The following is a 22,282-nucleotide window of genomic DNA, read 5'->3' as shown; positions in this document are numbered from 1 at the left end:
TTATAATATATTTTGTTGCCTAAAGTGTGGCACTTCCTCACCAGTCTTAGAAATTTAGCTTCACATTGTCTAAAGAATAACTAAACATCAAATTCAGAGTCTTTGATTACTTACATGCACTGACTGATATATATTTTGTTAGCTTTACAGATGATTGCAATTTGGTGCAAGTCCAAATTAATACTGCTACAAGACTGGAAAAAGAGTGATTATGACCACATAATGTGAAATTAGGGCCACTGCTTGTGCTGTATCTACACATTTGATCATAGTTCACTTTTCAATAAGTTCTGCAGGGTCCAATTTCAATTACAAAACAGCAGTGTTTTCTTCTTTTCCTACATTGTGATGTTGAATAATTCCATATTAGTAGCCCAGAAACACCTGTCATATTGTGCTGTTTTCATGCTATAATTTACAGTATATTGCACACTGAATACCATATAAAATAGCTTATCATTATGCCCTCATTTTTCCATATAAGAGAATGAAAAAAGGTAAAGGACCCCTGGACGATTAAGTCCAGTCCAATTAGACCAGGCACAGGCAAACTCGGCCCTCTCTCAGAAGAAGAGTTTGGATTTGATATCCCGCTTTATCACTACCCGAAGGAGTCTCAAAGCAGCTAACATTCTCCTTTCCCTTCCTCCCCCACAACAAACACTCTGTGAGGTGAGTGGGGCTGAGAGACTTCAAGGAAGTGTGACTAGCCCAAGGTCACCCAGCAGCTGCATGTGGAGGAGCGGGGACGCGAATCCAGTTCACCAGATTACAAGTCTACCGCTCTTAACCACTACATAGTCTAATTCAGTGGTCAGGGATGATGGGAGTTGTAGTCCCAAAACATCTGGAGGTCCGAGTTTGCCTATGCCTGAATTAGACTATGGGGTGCAGCACTCATTTCCACTTTCAGTCCGAAGGAGCCGGCGTGTTCCGGGTCATGAGGTCAGCATGACTTCTGTTGCAATGGGACACCATGACAGAAACCAGAAACACCAGATCCAAACACTTTTTAACAGCTTGGCTACTACTGGCTGAGTCAACCTAAGCATGGCAAAGGCAGAACAAGCCTTTAAAAAATAGTGCTTGAGTTACACCACTCGTTTTGCCAGCTTAATTTCTTCTGGGTTGCCAGGTCACATGGCCAAGTTGAATGGGCTTAGGATCCAGCATAAGCCCCCCCCCCAAATCTGGTTTTGCTATGCTACATCCCTTTATTCAAGACTTACACCACCAGTACATGTGTTTTTAGCTTCAATGAAGAGGGAAGATTCAACATGTGATCATAGTAAAGGAACTGGTGCTCTAGTTAAAGCGACACAGAAGTAGATTGGATAGGTTCTGATTCAAAAAAAATTTAAAAAAATTACACAGAACTTAAGGGAGGACAGTTTTTCATTTTCAGCATCAGGTTAAGCACATTGGTCAGTGCAAGCATCCAGGATTTTGATGTGTAGGTCAGCAGCTTATCCAGCAGGCAGGCAATAATTAAATTTCACTCAACTGAATAAAAGTTTTGGCTGCCAAATGAGAGGATTTCTCCTAACCTAATCAAAAGGACTCGTTTAAAGCTGCAGTAATAATGGCTCCCATTTAAACAGAATATTTCATTCGAAAGTGTGTCATGAACTGACACAGTGTCATCCCTGTGCCAACCTCTGATCAGATAGCAAATTCAGCCTGCAGCAATCCTATGCATGCTTACTAAAGTCAGTTGGTATGTCTTAGTATGAGTACACATACATAGGACTTGGCTGTGATTGTTGCTGTTACTACACTTTAAAACTCTGTGAGAGTATTTTTGTGTATGGTGGAATATGTGAACACAGAGCTCAGTGGGAACACTTTTAGTATCCCAGAAACGTGCCACATTTAAGTAGGGAATGTGCTTTGAGCCAGAAAGTCATAGATGAAATTTGAGTGTCTTCAGCCTTAAGGCAAGTCACTAGCTCTCATTTCCATATTACTTATGGGGAGCTGAGGCTAATAACACTGGCATCCAGTAAAGGCATTCGCACAGACCACTCAGATGTGATTTTAGCACCCATGAAAAACAGATTATAAATTCTAATGCATTTTTAATCCCCATTGAATTCAGTAGAGTTAAGCATATACTTAATTCTCCAATGAAATAAAGGGAACTTAAAATCAATGCTTAACTTTGAATTAATTATGCCATTATTATTATTCCTGGACTGTAGCCAACAAAGTCATTCTCAGAGTAAATTCAGTGAAATGAACGGAACTAAATTAGTCATGTGCATTAATTTCAGTGGGTCTACTTTGAATACTACCAGGATTGGACACAGTCCATTCTTATTACTACTACTATCTGAGTGGAGCATTTCTGAAAACTGAAGTAAATGAAGTAGCCTCTAGCATGATGCATGAGTGAACAGAACCACCAGCTCCTTATTGGGGTAACTAGAAATGAGACTTGACATATACTAATTGTTTATCCAAACATAGCATTATATGCACAATGTCATTATGAACAGTCACTGCACGAGTCTAGTTAAAATGAATTATAGTTAGCAAAATCTTATAATACCTTGTACAATTTCAGTTGAACATACAATAGGAACAATTCCTGGTACAGCATAATCTCTTCCCACAATATAGGCTATAATTATTAGATACTATTTAAATCCATCCTAGCAAAGGCATTGTTGATAGTCTGTAACCATTAATAACCAAGTTGCCTGATCCCTCTATTAACCTCTTGCATACGATACTGAAATAATAAAACATTTGCAGGCAAATACTCATGTACACTTATTAATTTCCACGATTCCAGTATAAAATTTCTACAGAAAACAGAACAGAAATCATCATACTTTAAAAACTCTTATTCTGAAACATATTTGATAACGTTGTCTCTTGAGCCTCAGCTAGCACATACCATCTGGCAAATAATGTCTGTAAGTCTTGTTACACAACAACTCTGGCTTCCCGGTGCTATCTAAAGGACTGATGTGTGAGAAGAGTAAGATATGTTAACACTGTTTTCTTCACTAGCGTTTTATAAACAGTGAATGTGACAGTGTGATCAATTTTTCTGGTTCCTGCCCCTGTTCAAATTACATAGCATTGCTATCATCACCATCATCAAGTACTGCAATCCAATTAGATGCTGAAATCAATGAGACAAAGGTTGCCGTCTTATGCACATTTACTTTCTCCCTGTGAAGCATCAGGCTGTTAATAGTTTAAAAACTGTTGTAATGATCAGTGGTTGTAAACAACTAAACTAAATTACAATTGCAGCATTTATGTCGCATTGATTTCATTTGAACTTTAACGTGCCTCAGTTCTTTTGGATTGCATTTACTGCAACAATCATTTCTAAACATCCTCAATTTCTAGCGTGGGGCCAGTTTTTAATCTGAAGACATAAAACGCCAAAGCACACACAGACATCCACATAAATATGCAAGTACAAATATTCCCTGTGCCTATCTAGCCACTAAAAAGACTGCTTGAATACAAAAGGTGAAACTTAACAACTTGAAGGTGACACTTTCTAATCATACAAATGCTAAGAGGGAAGTACCGTAGATTCAAAACTCTCATCATTTTAAATCGATTACTATTTTATTAATTATTAATGTGTATATAGCCTAATTGCCTGAAGGTGGCTTCAAAGTGGTTTAAAAATGTATTTAGTTACAAAATACAAAGAATTAAAAAAAACCCACAATAATTTTGTCAAAACATTCAGAATTAATATGTACAGTGTAACATATCTGTTAAAAGGAGCACAGCAATTAAAAGAGTAAAAGCAGCAATTAAAAGAGTTACACCAGGAGGTTCAAGTCAGAAGATCAGGGAAATCATGTTTAAACAGGTGGGACTTCAAGGGCTGCCAGAATGCCAACCCCAGTAGGGAATCTCATTTTTCAGCAGGACAAGCATTATGCAAAACTAGTGCCACCAGAGAGAAAGAAAAAATCTCCATGTTGCCACCAGCTGATAAACATCCATCATGGCAGAACTAACAAGGTTAAATATACAGTGGTACCTCGGGATACATATGCTTCAGGTTACATACGCTTCAGGTTACAGACTCCGCTCAGTGGCGTAGCATGGGGGGTGCAGGGGGGCCGGCGCACTGGGCGCAACATCTGGGGGTTAGGGTTAAGGGGGCACAAATCCACGGGTTAGGGGGCACAAATCCACGGGTTAGGGGGCGCAAATTACTTGCCTTGCCCCAGGTGCTGACAACCCACGCTATGCCACTGACTCCGCTAACCCAGAAATAGTACCTTGGGTTAAGAACTTTGCTTCAGGGTAAGAACAGAAATCACGCAGTGGCGGCGCGGCAGTAGCAGGAGGCCACATTAGCTAAAGTGGTGCTTCAAGTTAAGAACAGACCTCCAGAACAAATTAAGTACTTAACCCGAGGTACCACTGTAATGGTCTTATGGCTCTTATTAGGCAAATGAGTTTTCAAGGAACCTGGATAAGTATAATTTAGGACTTTGCACATACAGAGGAGGATTGTTAGCAAAGTCATATAAGTAATACAGATTCTGGAGGTGTGCGGGGAGGGGGAATCCTGATAACGCTTTACTGAGGAACCCAAACAAAATAGCATATAATTTGAAGAGAAAGAACAGGGAGGTGTTGTCATTTTTACTTCAGGCCTTGTACATTGCAAGGAGACATTCAACCAAGCACACAGAAGAAAAAATCCCTCAGAACTACACAACTAATCAGGGTTAATGCTACCTCAGTAAACCTCTATGATTCCGTATAGCAGGCCTACTGTAGCTTGTTACCTCCTAGTATGAATTTGTATGTATCAGCAGTTATAGACAACATGTATTAAAAATGTCCCCTTTCCAGACTTTTCTGATAATTACACGGTCTTGGATTATATTTGCGTGGGCAGGCGGAGCCCCCAGATCCTGCACGGTCCCCCCGTCATGTGGAATAACGACTCAAGACAACGTGCTATGGGATTAAATTGGCCACAACTTTATTAAATTTCAAATGTGGGTAGACCTTGGCTCAGGCATTGGGCGTTCTCCCTCCCTGGTCCCCAGCCGGGGACCTAGGGAGCATCAGGGTTATCCAGTGTGTGTGGGGGGGGGGGAAGGGCCGGCTCTGGAGAACATATGTTCAAGCAGAGATGGCCGCCCCCGTAACGCCGCCACCGCAGGAGAGAGCAATGACGACCTTTCGGTGTACGGCCAAAGCCTCCCTTCAGAAAACCCCTTTAACGGGGAACCCTGGTATCGCTGCCGCAAAGAGGAAGATGGACTAAAGGATTCCGCCCAAGGCCTGATACTGCCAAAGTTGTGACGTTTTGCTACGGGAAAGGCGAAACCTGCCAATGCAGGGAAATTCCTTTCCGGCCCTTTAACAGCGCCCTTAACGTAGCAGCGCCCGCATACCTGTGAAGAAAAGTTAACCTGCAAAACCTGTGAAGAAAAGTTAACCTGCAAAATAAGACATTAACTGAGGGTGGGTAGGGTGGGAGAAGCTCTGGAGCCAAGTGAGGATTCCTAGGTAAGATCCTCCCTCTATTGTGTGGGCAGGTAATCCCTCCCCTACCTGGCCTGGTCTCCTTGGCAACGCTTCCCCCAGGTGGGATTGGACAACTGACTGAGGTAGGCGGAGACCTCCAGGTATCACACCTGAGGGAAGGCAAAGCCAAGCCTATGCTGTTGGGGCCGCTCCAGATCCAGGGCTGCGCGCATCCACGCAAAGGGCGCCCCCCGTTTTAAGCGGGGAGCGGTCATTGTGCCAAGCAACTGCAGTATACTTGTTGTGGAAATGCTTTTGATACATTAGTGAACTATTTGATGGTGGCTAAGTGTCTTAACGTAATTAGACAGTGAATGGCATCCAATATAATATACTGTTTTCATCTTGTGTTACAATCCCCCCCACTGAAAATGGGTGCAAGAACTAATGATCTACATAACAATTTCCATGTCCTGCCATCATGAAAAGGATTTAAATGTGAATGCAACTGAGCTCAGCCATCAGAGTCTGAACAATTTTGAAGAACCCAGACTCCAAGCAAGAGCAAATATTTGTCGAAGTGATATCGGTAGGCATTTTAATAGCACGGCAAAAATCTGCTGCCTCTGCTTTCCAAGAGCAAGAATAATTCTGCTGACAGTAATATTACAGGGTTTGTTTGTATGCGTCTGTAATATTTTGAATGAAGCAATATGGATTGTACTGTGTTGTACAGATTGTCAGCCCACATAGAAGTATCTCTGACAGGCAGGGATAGATGAGCATTTAACACATGAATGGGCTTGCAGATAAAGTAAGAAGAAAGAAAGAAAAAGCACTGCAGGGTCTTTTCATTCAGCCTTCTATTCTTTTGCATGCTTTTTTGTCTCTTAAAAAAATAATATATCTGAGCCAAATTCATTATTGGAAAACATGGCTGCAATGATACATTTCCCAGGGGAATTTAACCCACTAGTGCTAGCAAGAACTTGCCTATGCTCGTGTTTTGTACTGTAATGGTTTAGGAAACAGTTATAAAATTAAGGCAGCAATGCAATACCTATTTACTTGGGTGCAAACCCCACTGAACTCAGTGGGGCTTGCGCGTCAGTAGGCATGCACAGGGTTGCACTAAAGGGGTTTAACTTACATGCTTTACATTCAGCATTATCAAAACACCTTTATGAAACACTTGTGAAATGAATGCACTTAAACCCACCAGGTTTAATCAGGGCAGGAGTAATGGGAAGCAATGAATGTACTTTCTGATATACACAAACTTTTGGATTCAAGTTGGCTAGTCAGACTGTATGATTCCAGAGTGATTGAACAGGGCCATTCACGAAACCTGAAATGACTCAGTGCTTTGATTCTTGAAAATGTCTACAAATCATTCTCCCTTCTCTTGTGGGGGCCCAGTTAGTGCCACTGCCTTCCGGTAAGAGTTTGGGTGTAATCCTTGACGCTTCCCTTTCCAAAGAACCACAGGTTACAGCAACAGCCAAGGCGACATTTTTCCATCTTTGCCGCATCAAGCAGTTGGTCCCTTACCTTTCCCGCCCCGACCTGGCCACAGTGATCCATGCAACAGTCACCTCCAGGCTTGACTACTGTAATTCGCTCTATGCGGGGCTGCACTTGAAGCTGTCCCAGAAACTCCAGCGGGTGCAGAATGCTGCAGTGAGGCTCCTCACGGGGTCTCTGCCATGGGAGCATATTCACCCAGTGCTTTTTCAGCTGCACTGGCTTCTGGTGGAGTACAGGGTCAGATTTAAGATGCTGGTTCTGACCTTTAAAGCCCTTCACAGCCTAGGACCCTCGTACCTACGGGACCGCCTCTCCTGGTATGCCCCACGGAGGACCTTAAGGTCCATAAATAGTAACACCATAGAGGTCCCGGGCCCTAAGGAAGTTAGATTAGCCTCAACCAGAACCAGGGCCTTTTCAACACTGGCTCCAGCCTGGTGGAACGCTCTGTCTCATGAGACCAGGGCCCTGCAGGATCTGATTTCTTTCCACAGGGCCTGTAAGACAGAGTTGGCCTTTGGCTGGGAGTCAATTTGATTCCCTCTCCTTCTTTGTTTTTTCCTTTCTCCTCCTGTGATGAGGCTGCATTTTAATGTTTTAATGTTGTATTTAACCTTGTTTTTTAAGTTGTATTTCAATCAACTTGTTTTTATTATTGGTTGTTAGCTGCCCTGAGCCCGGCCTTGGCTGGGGAGGGCGGGTATAAATAAATTATTATTATTATTATTATTATTATTATTATTAAGTTGTAACTCACAAAGCATCACACAAGAGATAATTGCATATGTATGCAAATTAGTCCTATAAATAATCTACCACTAGCCCACAAATATGTTCAGCAGTTTACCTGGGGACATATACAGTATATGTGTTAGTCATTGTAGTTCCTCTGTGGTCCAGATAACTAAGTAATTCTCTTACAATTTATAAAAGCTTTCCAGCTTGGTCATGTGGAGGTAATTTGGTGACCAGGCTAGTGGCTACTTACAAGTATGTTTTGAGTGTTAAGCAAAACAGCTACTACTGCATGCCCACTTTGAAAACTTGTGCATGAGCAAATATTCAAAAGTACCATGAGCCTGACTAGAAGACGTCACATTTTACTACCCTGTGGAAGTGAGGAAGTTGAAGCCAACATTTGTTGCGTTCAAGCTGTATTGCTGCTATACACAAGTGCTAAACAAATAACATGTGCATCTACTTTATCAAGGAGCATAAACATATAAATAATATTTAAATTATCTTTTAACAGAAAATATAATAAATGTGGAAGGTAGATTACTATGTAAACAGTTCATGGTTACTATAAAGTTACTCCGCCTTAATGAGTGCTAAAATGTTGCGGTTACAAAAAATAGGGGATTACAGCTGTAAAAGATTAAGTAAAAGAAAAGAATAAGGAAAAATTAAATAAAATTAAGGGGGAGGATTTGCTGAAACAAATTTGGGAATTGGGATACAGAAAGGGGAGGTATGGGGAAGTCGGTGAAGTAAGTATTAAGAAAAGAAGGATTTGAAATTATACATGTTTGTTTGTGTGTGTGTATGTTTGTATTGTGTATTGTTTGTGTTTTTATATTTTGTGAAAATCCAATAAACATTTAAAAAAATAAAAAAATAAAGTTACTCCGCCTTTTTCCAGTGTTCCTTACTCCTAGTATATTTAGGCCTGCAGTCTAAACTGGGTTTAGATTTCGTTTTCATTTCATCAGGAACTATTATTTATTTTAAAATGTATGCATCACCTACAATCATAGATCTCTAAGCACTTTACAATAGCACCTGAGCACACAAACAGAAAGCAGTGAGACCATAATAGAAAGCCCCCAGTAAAAAATGTTTTAAAAGGCAAACAGAAAAGGGTAAGGAAGGACAACAACGAGACCCAACGCAATGGGGAGGAGGGATGAAGCCACCTAAGGGGGAGAAGGAAAGAAGTAGACTTCCTTGTTTTTCCTCTGTGGGGTTGGTACTCTGCTTCTCTCAATGTGTGTTTGCATTCCCTGAGAGAGTTTGCCTTCTGTTAAATGGGTAGTTTTGTGGCTGGCTACACATCCATCATAGTCATTTTGTGACAGTGTACAGGGTAATCTCTCAAAATTCCAAATAAGCCCCTTTTGGGTATCCCTGGTTTACCACTTTGGTGGAGTTTCAAGTGGAAAGGAAAGAAGTGTGCAGATAAATGGTATTGCTCTCTGAAGCATTACTAGTTTCACAGTAAGCTGGGTTGGCCAATGCGTGCAGTGGTGTAATGGCTTATTTCCTGCCACCTTAGAACTATTAACATAAACCAAAAGTCCACAGAAGGGGCAAAGGACTGACCAGATGCTCCTGTCTTGCAAGAACAGACAATCAGCAAAACTGGAACTTCACAAACAGAAAAGCATTAGGATAGGACTTATCTGAATTTCAAAATGCTTTGAAACATTATTTCCAAAGATGGAAAACCAAAGAATAATCTAACCTCTCTATAAATTCTGCTGATTTTGTACTAGATGGTTTAGAACAAAATGCAGTACTACATGCCCCCTAATGTTTTTACCTTTACATTTCCTAAAATCAGTATAATCCACATTTCTAAAAATACCTCTCTTCAGAAAATATGGGGCACAATCCACCCAAAGTTCAGCAGTTCTAAAGCTATTGATTTTCTAGCTCCCACTTGACTAGTAAAATTAAGTATGTGCTTATATCTTCCCTGCTGAAATCAATGGCACTTATAAGTGCTTGCTTGGGCTGTGTCACAAAAATAATCAAATAATTGGTCTGCAAAGTTGTCAACTTTAATCATTTTTAGCTTGCTTGCAAAGGATTTAACAATCTGCTTATTCATTTTTTTTCTTCCATATGGCAGCCAAATGGTACAAATTAAAACAAAAGAGGACTGCTTGCTTGTCTGCTGGTGTTGGAATCATTATCAGCTTATTATGCCAGTGCTTGAAAGCTGTAATTTCTTTTCCCAGAGGGACAACAATATCCCTGCCACTTTTGTTGAGTTGCTGACCTGCACCATTGGTCTTGGAAGCAGAAAAACAATATAGCCCTCTTCCCCACTTTCAGCCAAGTTGATGATAACACTTCATCTGTGCTCATTGGAGGAAGGATGGCTGACAAGAGAAGCAAACTTTTTGTCTCAGCACACTGTGGGGAATGTTCAGTGGGTCTTCCTGAGTAGACATGGCATATGGATTGTCTGTGCTCTTCTCCTGTCACATTGAATCATGTACACTAAGGGACTAGTTGCTAACAATTCAGGGAAACACCTTTACTACTCAAACATTTTTATTACCCAAACAAAAAAATGAACTACAGAAGTTTTCTTTTTAAAAATATGTCTGAAAGGTGTTATATTTGGCAGGTATTGTGAAGATATCTTTTCTTTTTTTAAGGGTTTACAAAAGTGAACAAATTGAGTCATGATGATCATTTGCTCGGGATTTGGTACAGGAACCATTCAGTGCCAATGGGCCAGAGTTCATCAGCTTGGAGGTATAGAAGCTGTCTGGTCCTCTGCACTTTTAGTATGTGATAGGCTAGGAGGAAGATGTCTTAGTACTTGCTCCAGGCTTGGGGCCAGGGAGGTAGAATCAAGAACTGATGTGGTGGGGGTAGATGTTATATACATGCCCGTCTGTTAACAGGAATCAATGCTTGCCCTGGAGCAGGAATAACAACCAGCTATTGCATATCCATACCATGATACACAAGTTCAGTCCAGTTACATTTATAATTACATTACATTATTGTAATATACAGTTGCTAACTCACACTTGCATCCATGAAAGGGTTAAGGTGAGCCCTAAGCTCAAGTTACAAATGTGGGTGTGGCTTAGAAGGCTTCCTGCAGTCTTTTGTTTCCCATTCTTTTTCCCCTTTCAAGCATCCTGGAGCAAGTGAAGAAGGATCTGTGTGGCTGCACAGCTCCCTGCAAGTGAACTGAACCTCTCTAAAATGAAATTTTAAAGCCTGCATCTTTGCTAACCAAAAGATTGTATGATCCTTTTTGTATTCCTTTTTTTTAAAAAAAAAAAGTCATTTGGAATATTTTTTCTGCTACTTTTTTTTACTGCCAATGCTGTAATTTCAGGAAACTCTGAGTAAGCCACAGGGCATGCTGACATCATGGGGCGTGCTGACATCTTGCAGCCCTGGGCCCCATCAATTGTGGGGGCAAGGTGGCACATGTGGAAGCTGGTATAAAACAAGCCAGTGTAAGTTAAGTCAGTATAAAGTTCCACCAGAACCAAGCTCTGTTCAGCAGCAGGCTACATCTAAGTCTTTAAAACAGTATTTGAGTTGAGTTACAACACCATTTTTGCTGAGTTAGCTAACAGCTGGGTTTCTGCTGAGCCAGGATGGGGGAGATCTGGTGGTGGATCTCTGGTTCAGCCAAGGATGAGGGAGTTAAACTAGCATAGTTTGGCTGCTCTGAGAAACTCATGTTCTAGCCAAAGATCCATTGGATCCTAACCCACTCATTTTGGTTGTTGATACAGTGGTACCTCAGGTTACAGATGCTTCAGGTTACAGGCACTTCAGGTTACAGATTCCGCTAACCTAGAAATAGTACCTCGGGTTAAGAACTTTGCTTTAGCATAAGAACAGAAATCGTGCAGCAGCGGGAGGCCCCATTAGCTAAAGTGGTACCTCAGGTTAAGAATGGACCTCCAGAATGAATTAAGTTTTTAACCTGAGGTACCAGTGTACAGGATTGCTCCCACAGTGCCTGTAAAGGTTGTCTCAGAACACTACAGTGTTTGGTCACAAGTAGATTCACTATCTGGGATATCATAACCTACTATGAGACAATATTTTATAGTATATGCCCAAACCTTCCCAGTAATACTGTGAGAGAATTACTGCTTCATTAAAATGGTACTTACTTCTCAATGACTTGGGACACAGCATGGACTGAACTATCTGTTAGTAGAATATCTAGTAGGAAAAATAAGATCTGCCCTTACATTCCAAGATGAAATGTCACACAGTTGACCATTTTTTCTGCAGAGATTTTTCCTACTTTGAAATATTCTTGGCTATCTTTGGAATATATTCAGAGTATCCTCCTGGATTATTTATACATTTTTGAAACAATTATGTATATGGAGGACTCTTTTTATCCTTAAAAAAACAAGCATGCCTGTATTGCAGAAGTGGGCTAGTGTATAAATATTGACTATTTGGGAATACAGTAGGAATATTTCTCAGAACGTGCATCTCATTGAGAGCAATGCAATACAGATGAACACCATCCATGCTTATATGTTAATTATCCCATTCTGAGCTGCACTGAGGCTTGTGTAAGTGTTGTGCATCAAAACTCTATTCCCCGTCCTCTTTTAACCTGATGTTTATTTCCTGGAAAGGGGACTGCATTTTTTTTAATTATACCGATTCCACCAAATGGTCATACATGACATCTGAAAAGTGTATCTATAAACTGTCTTTCCCAAATGGTTTAAGATGTTGCTATACTCTTCTTCTTTTTGTAAATTTTTTAATTACATTTTCTGTTTCACATTTTAGAATATTTGTTTAAACAACCTTAAAATGTCAATGACATCCCTTCTTCTCTTACCATGATTCATTTTGCATATCATAAATCCCTGCATAATTTACATGAACTAAACCATTCAGTATTCCATTATTACATCCTTCAAAATTTGTTTACACTGTTGAATTTAACTTAATGCAGTCAATGTTTTCAAGTGTACACAATTTCCCCCCATATATTCAATAAACATTTTCCAATCTTCTTTAAACGTATGTTCTTCTGGATTAAAAGCATTATGTGAGAAACATGCATATCACTTCTAAGTCATCAGTACCCTCTAAGCATGAAATAGAAAGATTCCCCAGAGAAATTTGCAATGATGCCAGGGGTCTGTCACTCAGGCAGTTGGCTGTTACTGATCTAGGGAAACTCTCATGTTTTGGAGGCCATCATTTTGATTGACTGCTGTTGTTGATTTATATAGAAGTATCTTTAATACTCAAGCAGCAAAAACAAACCTATGCTTTTCTCAAGGGAAATCATAAGGCAAGAGAGCCACATATTTTTAAAGAGACCTCTACTCTCCTGTGTGAAGTTAAAAATTGTCAAAGTACCACAAAAGGGAAAAAGTATCCACTTCCTTAACAAAGTGTCCACAGAGCAACAGCCAAAAGAATACGTAGAGTGTTAAAATTGTGTTAAAGAGAGATGTGCATGTCAATTAAAACGCTAGAAATGTATCAATAAAAGAAACAGATTTTCCCAGAACAGATGAGTAGAAATATGAACATGTTTATATTCCTCTCTCCAAAACAAATGACAGATTTAGAAGAGCAAATGAAGACAAAAATGCAAACATTTTAATTATGACAGATGCACAATAGCTAACCTAATTGTGTAAGAACATCAAATAGCTCAGTATAAGGAACAGTGGCATCCAATCCTTACAGAAGAACTTCAGTATGACACAGTGATCACGGCATTCTCAGAAATATTAACAATTTTCATTATCTGGTGTCATTCACCAAACATCCCAATCATCAAATTATTGGGTTGCATCTCTTGGTCTGCAACAAATCTAAAACTGGCACACAATTTATTCTTATTTGATTTTATTCTGCAGCTGTTTTGAAAGTCCATTATCAACATTTTTCTTAGATTTTCAGTGCATTTGTTTATGCAACAGCAGGATTAGTCTTAATCTCAAGGCAGTGTCCAGTATTATTGGGATATTATGCATTATTAATCATTATCATGATTGGTGGGTTCTTTTTTTTGATTGATGTATTTAATTGTATTCTTGCTTATATGTATATATTTTTTCTTTTTGAATGATATTATTGTGATTAATGTAAATGAATTAGAGAGTTTACATCTCAAGCATTATACAAATATTATTAATAAATAAATGAAGTGCATACATTGCAACTTTGGGATGGGTCAAAAGTTGCAATGTATGCACTTCATTTACTTCTTCAAAAGAAATTCATATGTACCAGTTGGAGCCAGTTATTAACAAATATTATTAATAAATAAATGAAGTGCATACATTGCAACTTTGGGATGGGTCAAAAGTTGCAATGTATGCACTTCATTTACTTCTTCAAAAGAAATTCATATGTACCAGTTGGAGCCAGTTACAATGGCAAGTAAAAGTTCACGTGACCTTTGAACCAACCCTATGTAGTATCTCATACATTCCTTGTCATATGAAAGATCAGATGAAATATGCTCCCCAAAATGGAGAAGAATAGTATCCCTATAATCCTATGACATTTGAAGGGGGGGATGAAGTGGGGGGGGGAACCACCCAGCTGCAGTAACTAATACCACAGCCTGGGCAAGACAGCAACATTGCAAATATTCAGATTTAATATACACAGAAGTACCTCTGATTTAGGAAACTTGATAGACCCCGCATACAAATACATTAAATGAGAAACAAAAGGGATAAACTTGGCGCATTTTTATAAGCACCATGGGTGACATTCAGTATTGTGCATTTCTACTCCCGTGTGGTCCTTGGGCCCTCAAGAGAAGATTTTGGGACATGGGATGGGGGGCTATAAGGGAAAGAGAAGTCCCACTGTGCAAACAGAAATCTGTTGTGCAATTGGATAAGTGTCATTGGCTGTCACCCAATGAGCATTCTCAATGCACTTTCCTGTACATGGATGGGTTCCAGGTAGCATTTCAATGTGCAGAGCAATTCCTGTGGTTCGGTCTGAGCACCTCTGGCACAAAGTCTGGCACAAAAGCCCTCTGTTAATGCTAATGCTCACAAATTAAAACAATAACAACCTGGCCAGAGTGAGAGGACCAGGGGATAGAAGCCTTAGCCTAGGGATGGTGCCAGCCCAGGCACTAGTAAGTGTGTGAACTGCCCCGGTGAGTTCTCTGAATAATGATGCAAATTGGGGTGATTCAAGACAGACTCCCACTTTCCTGAATCAGATCGTAATATTAACAAGATGTGTTGAGCTGTATCAGGGAGTTCCGCACCTTCTGAGTAGCTCTGTTTATAAAAAGCTAAAAACACAACCTTTCCCCCCTCTTTTGTTATGAGAAAAGAAACTAAGATTCAGAAATAAACCTTGTAACAACTTCTCTGTCTTCAAATGCCTGGCTTGAACTTCCTGGTGTTAAAAGTGGGAGGAAATGCAATCACAGGAAAAGGCTGGCTTGCCACAAAATCAACCTTCCTTCCTTCCTTCCTTCCTTCCTTCCTTAAATATTGCTGTCCAGTCATGTTTGTAATTTCAGATGAGCTCAGCTTTTTTTCCAAAACTACAGTTCAAAATTTATTTGTGCACTTATTTGTTCACATTCTTACAGTTTACATATTATTTCATTGTTGTTCAAACATTACAGGTTTTGGGTTTAGAGCCAAAAGGATCATAATACTGACACTGATCCTAAGATGTAAAATTTGAAGATCCAAAGCTCAAAATCTCTAGAATTTCCTAAATGCTTTGCAAGTCCTCAGGAGCATACATGTTTGCTTATATTCCTTTGATTTCCCAGCAGTTAAGCCTGCTGTTGTTCATATGTTCCACATATCTTTTCGTTTCTGATGAGAGGCAATATAGTTGACTATACAGTATGCTGACATTCACATCAATGAAGCCAAACAGAAACACAGATGCTTTCCACCAACTGATGGAATTGAGAATAATAATGTGCCATCTGAGGCCACAGCCTTGCAGATTCCAAGAGGGAGAAACCAAGATAAAAAGAAATCTGATTATTCCAGATGAATAAGAGTGATCAGCTTAGAGCACAGCCTCAGTCTGTCTGGATCTCCACTGTCTGCTGCACTACAAAATTGACTCACTGCAGAAAATGGCTCTGAGCAACAGATGCCTTCAAAACATCTGTCTGTGTAGACAGAAGAAAACTGAATTCCATGCCATTTGGGAGGAAATTATTGCAACAAGACAAAATGCCCACACCAGTGGGCCACCTTCCGAAAGTAGAGGTAACTTCAACAAATATCCCAACAACATCATTTCCTCTAATACTTCCAGACAGGACAAATGCTAAAGTATTAGCAAAATAAAATGCATACACTGTGTGATGTCTGACATCAAGCTAATCCAGATCAGAATCAGTCTGAAATATCTATCAGCATCATACAAGCCTGACATCAATGAAAATAAGAAATAATTATCAGTTTCCACACAGGCAGATAGATTATTTCACATATTTACTGGGCCTGTATTACAATGGCATACCCTTCCCCTGTTGCACTTGGTGGAGCCTGGTGGAGCACTGATTACCTGACCGTCTGTCACCATTGTTGCTGTGGCATACCAGAAGGGTGAAGGGGAAGGCTGAATCAAATGCAAGGCTGGTGGAGTGCAAACACACTAGCAGAACTCCTGAATTGTCACCACAGTAACTCACCCTTCCCAGCATGTCACAGGGACAATGCTGACAAGAGGTCGGATAAGCAACAGCACCCCGCCAACTGGTACTGTCCACCCTTCTCTCCCCTCCACACAAAATGTGAATTTCATATATGGAGGCCCAAACATTTGGTGATACTATTTGGGCAACTTTTCTCCTACAAAAAGTAGGGCATAACTGCAGAGATTAGGCCATTGTAAATAAAACTGGTTCGTATACCTGGTTCACTTACAGCACTGTTGCATGGTGGTAATGGAACAATGTGTATATAAAAGGTGAATTGAAAGTAAGAAGGAAAAATTCCTCCAGCTAAACCCAGACTAGACTGTTTCCCTAACCAAGCCAAATACTTATAAATCTGCATCCCTCAGTTTAGCTCCTGCATTCTTTCACCAGCCTTCTGCTGACCTATTGCTTCTGCTTTGCTCCAAACTTCAATTTTAACACCTTCAATCTGTTCCAGCTCTATTTTAGGATACCCTTGCCCAGAACAGCTGTAGCTGGGAAATTAGCCTAAACTGGGCATAAGCACCCCTAGTCAAAAAAGCCAAGTGGCAGCATGGAATCCAGGACTCCCAGACCATGAACCTATTCTGTCAGGTGGAATACAACCCATCCCAGAACATGTCATCCACCTAATTCCCAGACATAGAAACCACACACACACACCAATTCAATATTTTCACAGCCTTTCCTGATTCAGACAGAGATGTGTGTCATCAGCATATTAATGACACCATGCTCCAAATTACTGGATGATAAGTCCCAACAATTTCATGTAGATGGTGACTAACATACAGACAGAATTGACCTTGTGGTGTCCCACAGTGTGAAAGCCATGGAACTGAGCAACCATCTCATACTACTTTGTGGTGCTGACCCTGCAAGTTGGAGCAAAATTACTATAATACAGTGCCTGCAATTCCTATGTCCCTGAGTCACTCCAGAAGGATACCATGGTTAATGGTGTCAAAACATGATGAGAGGTCAAGGAGAACCATATACCCTATATCTTCCCCAACAAAGGTCATTAATCAGGGTGACCCAGGTTGCTTCAGTGCTAAAACCAAACTTGAAAGACGACTGGAATGGGTCCAGATTACTGCTTCCTCTAGGCACACCTGCAGCACACCTGGGCCATATTGGCTGTGGCTGACTTGCAGTCCAGCAACTGGAGAATCACAGGTTACCCACTCCTGCCTTAGGTGAAGCTCCTTAGTTCTTTCTAGTGATCTAATCAAAGACAGAATTTGGCTTAAAAATTAAATGGCTTAATCCAAAATATATCAGTTGTTTCACATCATATCCCAAGTCTATTTCAGAGTCTGTTGTGCCCACAATGATGTAACTAAACACAGTGGGGTGGTCCCTACTGCTGAACATCCAGCAGCTCGCTCACTCACCCATTTGCTTGCTTGCCTTCTACCAAGTCCTTTCTCATTTTCACTGACCTTTAATTTGCTTTGGTAGCAATGGTAAGAGGAAGGAGGGAAGTTTCTCTACTCCCCACCCCCGTTCCTATGGCTGCATGCCAAATTCAATTAATTTCTGGCAACAAGGTTTTTCAAGTGTTATTGATATGCATAATTTCTCACGGTGGCTCCATAGCCATTTACCACATTCCCAACATTGGTGTCCCTGCCACTTACCTGGACAGGGTAGGTGACAGAAAAGGTGCACTATCTGGGTACACGAGTGGCAATGGTCCCACTGGTGCAACCACATGCTCATGACCTTGTCACTCCAATGTCAAGAGGGCAACTCTGCACCACTGCACACCACTACTGATTTCTTAGCACTCTCTGCATGTGGCACACAGCCATTACAGCATGGCAATGTATTAGAAAGGAGGAGAGAGACTGATTCCCCTTCACTTTCTCTGCTGTCAGGACAGCAAAAGCAAGAGCGGGGGTTGTGTGTGATTGTATAGAAGGAAGGCAGCGACAGTTTAAATTCCTCTCTGTTTCAGATTTAAATGAGGGCTGAAAAAGAACGCTCAGGGTTGAAATGCTTGCTTCATATTGAAGTGAGCATGCAAGTCTACCTATATGCACCTTCTGAGCTGTGCTCCAATAATATTTGGATCAGTCACTAGTTCTTTCTTGCAGTTCTTTACCCTTTTTTGTACATAAAGTGCTGGTAAGTAGCTATCGTGGAAGAACTAACTACTTGTATAAAGAGATCATTTACTTGTGCTGTGTAAGCCAAAATAAAGTTCACATCCAAAGAGACAATTCAGCAGATAGTCCCTGAAACCATTTTTAAGGATATATAAGCATTTAAATTGTAATTGCAGGCAGATCACTACTATCTGGGGATTTAAGGAGAAACTTATACAGAACCTAGAAATGGAAAAATGCAAAAGACTGAACGAAAACACTCGCCCAAAATGCAGAAGTTTAAGTCATAGGCTGACTTAAAGCATTTACAATTAATCTTCCGCTCCGTGATGCATCCAATTGCTATTGCTGGGACTCAGGCTGCTTTAATCAAATATTACTGTGTGCATTCATACTACACACCTTTATAAACATGAGGAGTCCCATAATCACGAGCAGTCCCATAATTTTGTTTCTATGCTCCTGCTACTTATAAGTTGACTTTTAGTTTCAACTTCCTCACTTGGAAACAAAGAAAAACGATTGTGTTGCCCCACCTAGTTACTGACTACAACTGGCTCTACTTTCCACCCATACTCGGTGGCTATGGTTCTTGTGCACCATATAAAGAGTTTGATCCACCACAGCTGGTATGCATGCCTTCAAAACAGTGTAGAACTACTCCTGTTCAACCCAATCTTTGATCCATCCCATTATTAGGTAACCCTCCTACTTCAGGCTTCTGCCCCAAGGTCAGTGGGGGGACAGTTGCCCTTGAGAAGGAGAAGGTGGTGGTAACTGAAGGTGTAGGGAGTGTTTGCTAAATATAACAGAGTTCTTCCTGGCAAGAAATAAGTCAGGGAAATGGGATTTGTACTATACAGTCCCATGATCCCTGGAAGGACAGGTTGTTCCTGAGCATGTTGTAAGCATCTTTGCCAGTCAAGGTCTACTATTTTGTCTCTATCAATGCTTCCTTACTACCAATAACCCCTCACCCTTCACAGTGATAATTCCCCACAGGGTTGCCATATGCCCTCTTTTTTCCAGGACATGTCCTCTTTTTCATGCATCCAATTTCAGAATGATATGGGCCCAATTCATAATGTGGGGAAGCTTTCTAGTTCTTCTTATGAATTTCTCGACTCTGAATTCACTTGTGTGCAAAAACTGGACACACTTTTTTGATGGAGGCTGCTAGACTGGAGTACTAAACAGAGTTGTCTTAGATGCAGCTGGATTTGGCAACCTGTAGTGCCAATGCAGAGGCACGTTCAATTGCCACTATTTACTATTGCTATGAGGTCCTTTTCAATCCCTGCTGAGATGCAGGTTGTTGGACTGATTAATAAGAAAGGTACTTGAAAGGTCTAAATGACTGGTGCTCAGTCAAGTAATGATACATAATTAAGATTAGGTATCTTTTAACACCCTAATAAATTAGGTACCCTTAAACATCCTAGTCATGTGGGGACAGTTGAAAAATACCTAAGTGCAGACCTGGTATTTGTGGCAGGTGCTATAGATTAAATAACTAAAAGAACTTATAAAATAGCATAAATGATCAAAAGCATATCCCTCTCAGAACAAACAATATTCCTCCATAAATCTATAAAACCTCCATAAATTCCCACTTATTCCTCCATAAACCTACGGAATGCCATTCAATCCTTTGAAAGTTGCTGCACTGCAGTCTGATTGCAGTGCACAAATTAAAATAAACTTTAAAATATATATAATGAGATGGGGAAATACTTCAGTACTAAACTTGACTGCAAATCTCCATTTTAGCCTCACAAATTAAACCAGATGATTTGACAAAAGGCATAATTGGACCACAGCAATTAAGATTAGGGAAATCTTTCATGGAGGCACTTAATTGAATGCATGCTATTCTTTGGATCTCAGAATCCTTTGGCAAAACATTTTGCTTTAATAGACAGAAAGGGGGAAATTACTCCAGCAGATTCTGCCTTTATAAAAGGCAATGTTCAAAGGAAATAGGAACAGCATAAGTAGCAATACAAAATATTTTTACTAGTAATGTTCAAATGCTATTCTGTTGAAATCATTTTAAAACAAACTAATGACATATTTCCACTTTTGTTGTATGGAGTGCATTAGTGCACTTATTCTACTATCAACAGCATAAAGGCATTAGGTAAACTCTAATAAGCCTACCAATAATCTGTTCACCAAGTGACTAAGCTTATTGTGTGCAACTTCCATCCTTCTTGCACACAATAAAGATGCTATTATGGAGAGAGCCAACATGTGGTGAAAAGTTTGAACCAACTTGGCTATTGTGTGATCATAATATTCCCTGCATGAAAAATATAGTTACATTATCCAACATTTTCATCATTCAAGGAAGATGATTACAGCTTTTTCAACCATTATAAGCCACTCTATAGCAATAAACAGAAATGGTGTGTATTAAAAAATGCACCGTAGAAAGCCAAGAATAAATTCAGAAAAAAGTGCTGTTTTCTGTTTTTTAAAAAGGAAAGGAGAACACACATATTTCTATTTCCATTAAAACTATCTGTTTAAGTTATATCTCTCAACTTTGCCCAATTGGTTGGCCAATGCACACACTGTTAGCCCAAGTGTGGTCTGTTTGAAAGTGCACCCAACAAAGTCTCTTTTTTTACCAACAAGCTACAAGTGAGGTCGTGGTTTCTTATTAGTTTATGAATCATCACTTGTTTTTAACTAAGGTTTGGCATTACGCATAAACACAACAGACTTTTTCAATCATGGTTTGGCCACCGCACCCCAGACACTTGGCAAGGTACAAAAGTACAAGGCAAGATCAACTGGAAAACAAACTAAGCTTTGGAGAAACAACCCATAGCTTGTTTGCTTGTTTGTGAGATAGTTCACAGTTTGCTGAGCAAACCATGGCTTTATGTTATGTCTGAATACAGCCACTGCCTTAATATTAAAACCATGTTATGTCATTATATCACCAAATTCCACTCAGAATAAATACCAAAATATTTCCTCCAAAATAATTAGAGGTTATACTCACCAGGTGTAAAATTGTATCGTGCAGAAAATCCCAAAGATTCAAGTTCACCATCAGCAAAAAATTTAATCCAAAGAAATCTACCACTGGATTTTATTTTGGGTGGGTTTTGTTGTCCACAGAAACGACCAATTATTGGGGAAAATCCAAAAGGTCCATCCCGCACTTCAATATGATCAAATTTACACTCCCACGAAGGCTCTATGGAATATTTTTCATCAAAGTGTAACTCAATACACTGTCTTGGGGCAGCTGAAATTTAAAATTAAAACAAAACCATTAGTTTTCTAGTCTATGTTTGCTTTCAAGTGCAGAGTCTGTCTGTCAACTATTCAACACAATATATCCTTAGGGTTTGTTTGTTTTTTAAGGAAAAGTAACTTAGTTTATGTTCAGAAGCTACACTATTTGGAGTAGGCAAAATACATATTTCACATTATTAATTTGCAGGATCTGTTGATTTTCCTATGAAACTCTATTTTGTTTTTGTTTGTTTTGTTTTTTAAAACCCTACTGGATTTTATGTTCTGGGACAACACTTGGCATCTTATAATACAACAATCAGGAAACTAAGAACCTAAATCTTTGTGTACTCAAAGCTTTCTGTTCATGACCCTGTGCTTGCTTGAGCTCTTCTCATAGCAGCAGAGCAATTTTTCTTGCAAGCTTTGACAAAGCAAGGGAGAGTCACCTGCTATAAGAAGTGGTCCTCAGAATTCCTGGTAAAGGTGAATGGAACTCTAAGCATAA

At 39.9% G+C, this 22,282-nt stretch overlaps 1 protein-coding gene across 3 annotated transcripts in view; it reads right to left on the bottom strand.

Annotated features, from left to right (window-relative positions):
• NETO1 (neuropilin and tolloid like 1) overlaps positions 1-22,282 on the bottom strand; it is a 116,566-nt gene that overhangs the window by 62,715 nt on the left and 31,569 nt on the right. For all 3 annotated transcript variants that reach the window (XR_014222805.1, XM_082235267.1, XM_082235266.1), the window contains exon 4: positions 21,536-21,784. Coding sequence is in view for 2 of the 3 variants with exons in the window: in XM_082235267.1 (XP_082091393.1) it covers positions 21,536-21,784 (249 nt within the window). In the remaining variant the exon portion in view is untranslated. The remainder of the gene's footprint in view (positions 1-21,535; positions 21,785-22,282) is intronic.

This window comes from Podarcis vaucheri (genome assembly GCF_965113315.1).
Source record: "Podarcis vaucheri genome assembly, chromosome: 8".
NCBI lineage: Eukaryota > Metazoa > Chordata > Lepidosauria > Squamata > Lacertidae > Podarcis > Podarcis vaucheri.
Note: the sequence above shows the minus strand (reverse complement) of the source record. Positions and strands in the feature narration are given on the sequence as shown.